The sequence below is a fragment of the Heterodontus francisci genome, chromosome 23 (assembly GCF_036365525.1).
Source record: "Heterodontus francisci isolate sHetFra1 chromosome 23, sHetFra1.hap1, whole genome shotgun sequence".
Taxonomy (NCBI): domain Eukaryota; kingdom Metazoa; phylum Chordata; class Chondrichthyes; order Heterodontiformes; family Heterodontidae; genus Heterodontus; species Heterodontus francisci.
This window is the reverse complement of record NC_090393.1, coordinates 7,037,395-7,043,394: the sequence shown is the minus strand read 5'-3', so window position 1 is coordinate 7,043,394 and position 6,000 is coordinate 7,037,395. Positions and strand designations below refer to the sequence as shown.

At 45.1% G+C, this 6,000-nt stretch overlaps 1 protein-coding gene across 3 annotated transcripts in view; it reads right to left on the bottom strand.

Moving 5' to 3' along the window:
* Positions 1-310: 310 nt before the first annotated feature.
* Positions 311-6,000, bottom strand: part of galnt9 (polypeptide N-acetylgalactosaminyltransferase 9) — a 321,001-nt gene continuing 315,311 nt past the window's right edge. Inside the window, exons 10-11 of one of the 3 annotated variants that reach the window (XM_068054617.1) lie at positions 4,345-4,512; positions 311-1,810 (exon numbers count right to left, since the gene is read on the bottom strand). In XM_068054617.1, the coding sequence (XP_067910718.1) occupies positions 1,664-1,810; positions 4,345-4,512 (315 nt within the window). In that variant the 3' untranslated portion in view covers positions 311-1,663. The remainder of the gene's footprint in view (positions 1,811-4,344; positions 4,513-6,000) is intronic. The other 2 variants (XM_068054616.1, XM_068054618.1) reach the window with 2 other exon arrangements.

Sequence of the window (6,000 nt, the reverse complement as noted above, 5' to 3'; positions counted from 1 at the left end):
ATATAATGTTCCAGCCTAACCAGTGTTTTATAAAGATTTAGCCTAACTTCCTTGCTTTTGCACTCCATGGGCTGGATTTTCTGGTGGGCCTCAGGACCCCAATGTCAGGCCCAGATGGGGGTTCCGAGCCCAGCCATTTTGTCAGTGCGCTCACCGGCGAGACCATGCGAGTGGCGGCCTCCTAATTGGCTGCCTCTGTGCTCGCTGCCCTATAAGGGATGGCAGATGGGTTCCCAAGGCTGCAGGGCCAATCAGAGGGCCCATAGCATTGTTACACTAGCAGCCCCACTGGGAGAGCTGGGCAATATTGAGGCAGGCAGGAGAGCATGAGGGTGTTTCAACATGGAGGCACCCTTGGGTGCCTGCATAGAATTAATTAAATAAAGAGACCTGGAGCCGGGAGAGCCATTGGGGTGAAGGGGAAAACCCCTCCACAGGACTATTCATGGACAGGGCTGCGGCCTTTCATCCCCAGGGCTCTGACATTGGGGCATGGAGCCTGCAGCTCCGATTCCCCCTTGCCCTGCCACTGGGAGGCCACCTCCAATCAGCCTCTGCACTCGGTGGGCAGCTGCTCTGATGGCAGGAAACTACTGGCACCGGGACAGTATGGCCACTAAGTAGGGCCTTAATTAAACTAATTAGCTGCTATGGAGCAGGCAGCGACCTTGTTCCCAGCCTCCCCCTGGGAAAGGCCCATGGAGGCGGAAAGCGTCTGGGAGCCAATTGGAGGTGGGAATGTGACAGGGACTCGTCTGAAGGCAAGAACGTGTCCGGGAGCCATCTGGAGGCGGGACGGCGTTGGAGAACCATCCGGAGATGGGAATGTGATGGTTACCTGTCCGGAGACGGGAATGTGATGGGGAGCCGTCCAGAGGCAGGAATGTGATGGGGACCCGTCCGGAGACGGGAATGTGATGGGGAGCCGTCCAGAGGCAGGAATGTGATGAGGACCCGTCCGGAGACGGGAATGTGACGGGTACCCATCCAGAGACGGGAATGTATCGTGGAGCTGCCAGGAGGAGTGAATGTGAAGGGGACCTATCTGGAGACAGGAATGTGTCGGGGAGCCGTCTGGAGGCGGGAATGTGTCGGGGAGCCGTCTGGAGACGGGAATGTGATGGGGACCCGTCTGGAGGTGGGAAAGTGTCGGGGAGCCATCCCCACCCCACTTCTACAAGACTGGAAAAATTCAGCTCTATTATGTATCTATTTATAAAGTTCAGGATCCATTTCGTTTTTATTAACAGCCTTCTCAACGTGTTCTGTCACCCTTCAATACTGGTGTATGTACATCTCCAGGTTTCTGTGTTCCTGCACTCCCTTTAAAGTTGCACCATTTAGAATTCTAACATTTTAATCTTTTTTGACTTTATTATTGACAGTTTTCTGTTCCAATACAATAAATGAAACATGCTAAAGGGACTGGTTTCCAGTCGAGAAGTTGATATGTGAAAAAGGCACATCATTTTACTTCATTTAATTCCGTGCAGTTGTCAATAATGTTCAAATGAAAGAGCCGATCAGTGTCCCTTCATTGAGAATGACTGGTTGATCCCACACTGCATATCCCACAATGTCTCATTGGCATTTAGCTTCATGTCATGATATCACGTGGAAGCAGGTATCCAAGGATATGCTGGGATGCACCAAATAAAACCCCTCAGTGCTTGGCATGTTTGATCCAGTTTCTTATGATCCATTTTTGTCCAGAGCATTTCTGCAAGGATAGTCTCAGGCCGAAGTTGGCATCCTTGGCCATTTCCACTTCCAGGCAGCGACCTGTGTCCCTGTTGATAATTGGCCCATTCTGTAAAAGGAAATCAACAAGTGTTAACAATTTGCACTCTTAACTGCACATGGTACAATATTTCTGTGGGAGATGAAATTTATGTGCTTATCAGTAACGGAAACTGAGTTTTTAGTATATTGTTTCAAATATTTTCTTGAAAGCTATGTTGTATTCTGCAGACAGAATGATTTGCATTTACATAGCATCTTCCACAGCTGCAGAACATCTCGAAGCACTTCACAGCCAATTACATACTTTCCAAGTGTAATCAGTGTTGTAATCTAGGAAATGTGGGAGTTAATTTGCACACGGCAAGTTCCCACAAACAGCAATTATGTGAGAATGAGCAGATCATCTGTTTTAATGTTAATATTGACCAGGACACAGGGGAGAACTCCCCTACTCTTCAGTGGGATTTACATGCACCCAAGAGGGCAGGCAGAAGCAAAATACTGCAGATGCTGTAAATCTGAAATTAAAACAGGAAACACTGGAAACACTCATGAGGTCAGGCAGCATCTGCCAGGCGAAAGAAAGAGAGTTAATGTTTCAGGTTGATAACCTTTCATCAGAACTGTCAGTTATGTGATAGATTGGAGAAGTTGGGGCTGTTCTCCCTGCAGAGAAGAATATTAAGAGGAGATTTGATCGAGGTGTTCAAAATCACGAGGGGTCTGGACAGAGTAGATAGAGAGAAACTGTTCCCATTGGTGAAAGGATTGAGAACCAGAGGATACCGATTTAAGGTGAATGGCAAAAGAAGCAACAGTGACATGAGGAAAAACTTTTTTATGCAGAGAGTGTTTAGGATCTGGAATGCACTGCCTGAGAGTGTGGTGGAGGCAGATTCAACCGTGGCTTTCAGAAGGAAATTGGATAATTATCTGTAGAGAAAAAATTTGCAGGACTACAGGGAAAAGGCAGAGGGACTAGGTGTGCTGCTCTTGTAGAGAGTCGGCACAGACACAATAGACCGAATGGCCTCCTTCTGTGCTGTAACTATTCTAGGAAAACAGCACCTGTTGACAATGTAGCACTCCCTCCACAGTGGCACTTGGAATGACAGCCTAGGTTGTTTGTTCAGATCTCTGGAGTGGGACCTGGATGCAGCTCTAACTACCTCAAAGGTGAGAATGCTATTGACTGAGCCACAGCTGATACTAAGACTGGGCTAAGACTCCAGTTACATTTCTTCCTCAAAGTTATCAAATATCAGTGCTTTAAAAAATCAAGGGTACAACAGTCTAATTTAATTTTGTTGAATGCTGAAACATAAAAGTTAAGAGAAATGGACTCTGTGGTGAATTTGCATCACTAATGAACAATATTGTAATGTGGAGATCTACAAAAAACTGTTTCAGCTCAAAGACCTGTCACCTATTCCATTTGTTTCACCAAAAATGGATTTAAAATTACAAGCACGATCAGTGTGAATTCCTGATATATGCAGACAAGCAAGGCTCCAATCAATAACGGCCATTCAGAAAACAGACCCACTAAGTAACACAAATTCCTAAACTTACCAATAACCATTTGGTATCAGAGAAGTTGGGGAGAGCGTGAAGGAGATTTAATAGACTGGTACGAGGGACGAGGTACTTCAAGTTATGTGAAGAGACTGAAGAAGCTGGGGGTGTTCTCCTTAGAGCAGGAAATGTTAAGGGGAGATTTAATAGAGGTGTTCAAAATTTGGAAGGGTTTTGATAGAGTATATAGGGAGAAAATGTTTCCACTGGCAGAAGGGTCAGGAAGCAGGGAACACAGAATTAAATCAATGGGCAACAGAACCTGAAAGGAGATGAGGAGACATTTTTAACACAGCGAGTTGTTGTGCTCTGGAATGTGCTGCCTGAAACAGGTGGTGGAAGCAGATTCAATAGTAACTTTCAAAAAGGAATTGGATAAATAATTGAATAGAAAACATTTGCAGGGCTACAGGGAAAGAACAGGAGAATTGCATATCTCTTTTAAAGTGCCAGCACAGGCAATATGGGCCAAGCTCGAGCTCAACCCCTCATCTCTGCCCCCATCCCCCCATCAGTTGGCCAATATAGCTCCGCTATTGACTGTATGTGTGTAGATAAATATCTAAGTAACAAATGCTTAACAGTCAAGGACTGAACCCCCTCTCAGTTACACTACATCTCCAATGACCAGGTCATTTTGATGAATAGGTTTCAATTATTTTACTTTCCTCTCTCATTCTGATTTAACTTGAAGCAAACACAAGACGGAGCGGCGCAGTGGTTAGCACCGCAGCCTCACAGCCCCAGGGACCTGGGTTCAGTTCTGGGTACTGTCTGTGCGGAGTTTGCAAGTTCTCCCTGTGACCGTGTGGGTTTTCGCCGGGTGCTCCGGTTTCCTGCCACAGCCAAAGACTTGCAGGTTGATCGGTAAATTGGCCATTATAAATTGCCCCTAGTGTAGGTAGGTGGTAGGGAATATGGGATTACTGCAGGGTTAGTATAAATGGGTGGTTGTTGGTTGGCACAGACTCGGTGGGCCGAAGGGCCTGTTTCAGTGCTGTATCTCTAAATAAATAAAGACCATACCTGTGTGAAATTCCAGAGTTTCTGATTTGGTCTGGGGACCTCATCACATTTCCTGAGACTTGGAGATTTGATTCTTCTGTCATCAATTAGACATTTGGTATCTGGTAGAAAGTTTGTTGATCCCAGAGGGCCAAGCTGCAGTAGCCCCTCGATGGTGTAGCGTACCAGCTGAAAAACAGTCCCTCATCAGTTATCCTCAACGCTGCTATTAACTTTGGAGGCAAACTACCAAACATAGACGCAAGTCATCAATGCACATTATGAGGGAAAGAAATATCAGTCTGTGATGCAGTGGGTAGCACTCTTGCCTCACCACCAGAAGCCTGTGGGTTCAAATCGCACTCCAGAGACTTAAGTACAAAATCTAAACTGTGACTGCAGTGCAGTACTGAGGGAGTGCTGCACTGTTAGAAGTGCCACCTCTGTGCAGTGACATTAAACCATCTGCCCTTTTAGGTGAATGTAAAGTATCTCATGGATGCTCATTAAATAAACAGCAGTGGTGTTTGTCCCAATTTCTTGACCAATATTTATCCCACAGCCAAAATTATTTAAATAAAAAGAGATTATCAGGTCACTATCACATTGCTGCTTATGAGAGCTTGTTGTGCGCAAATTGGCTATCACATTTCCTACCTTACAACCGTGACTACACTTCAAAAGGCACTTAATTGGCCATAAAGCACTTTGGGATGTTGCAAAAGGTGCTATATAAATGCAAGTTCTTTCTTTGGCTCGGTGATGAGTATTCTTCTGTAGGTTGTCAGTTCAAGCCCCACACCAAGGATCGAGCTCATAACTGAGGCCGACACTCCAGAGGGATGCAGTACTGAGGTGTCATCCTTTGGCTGAGAAGTTAAACTGAGACTCTACCTACTTGTTTAAGTTGGATGTTAAAGAAGATGTTTGAAGAAGAGCTGGAGGTCTTCCTGGGAAACATCTCTGCGATAGCTGCCTCTGCCAAAAATTGTTCCTGTCGTCGTTCATGGTCAGGTTAGTCCGTGAGGTTAATCTGGTGCAGAATAGCGTCTGCCTTTTTCCAACATAATATAGGACTAGGAGGAGAACCTTCAAGGTTGTTCTTCCTGACATCCCCCCTGTATGGCCTGGCTCTCATTTTAAGATTATGCCCCTTTGTTCTTGACTCTCCCAGCAGAGGAAATCGTTTCTCTCTATCTACCCTTTAATCATCTTAAATACCTCAAGTAGATAACAGTCACCATACCTCAGATCAACTCACTGCGTGAAGCAATGTAATGAGGTAATAAATAAATGCAATTGTTATTATCATAAAAGACAACTGTCATCTCAATTTTATGTTCTTGGACCTGTCACTGTTTGAACACACTCAGGCTAACACAGTTGTCTTTCAGAGAATCAATTCCCAATAATAACTTTTACTCCAGTGAAATGTCAGCATTTTATTATGAATGCTAGTTGTCAAGGACAGAATGAAACCAGCTTAGTGCCTACCCATCAAAACTTTCAGGGATAGACTCAGGGGACAGTAAATCGCCCTACGTTGAGGGATGCAGAGTTTGAGTGTTCAATATGCTAGTGACATGCTGCAAATGGGCAGAGGTTTGTGTAGTGTTGAGTGCAGTCAAGAACATGGGGGCGGAATATTAATTGTTTTTCTTGGTAAACTAGACGTAA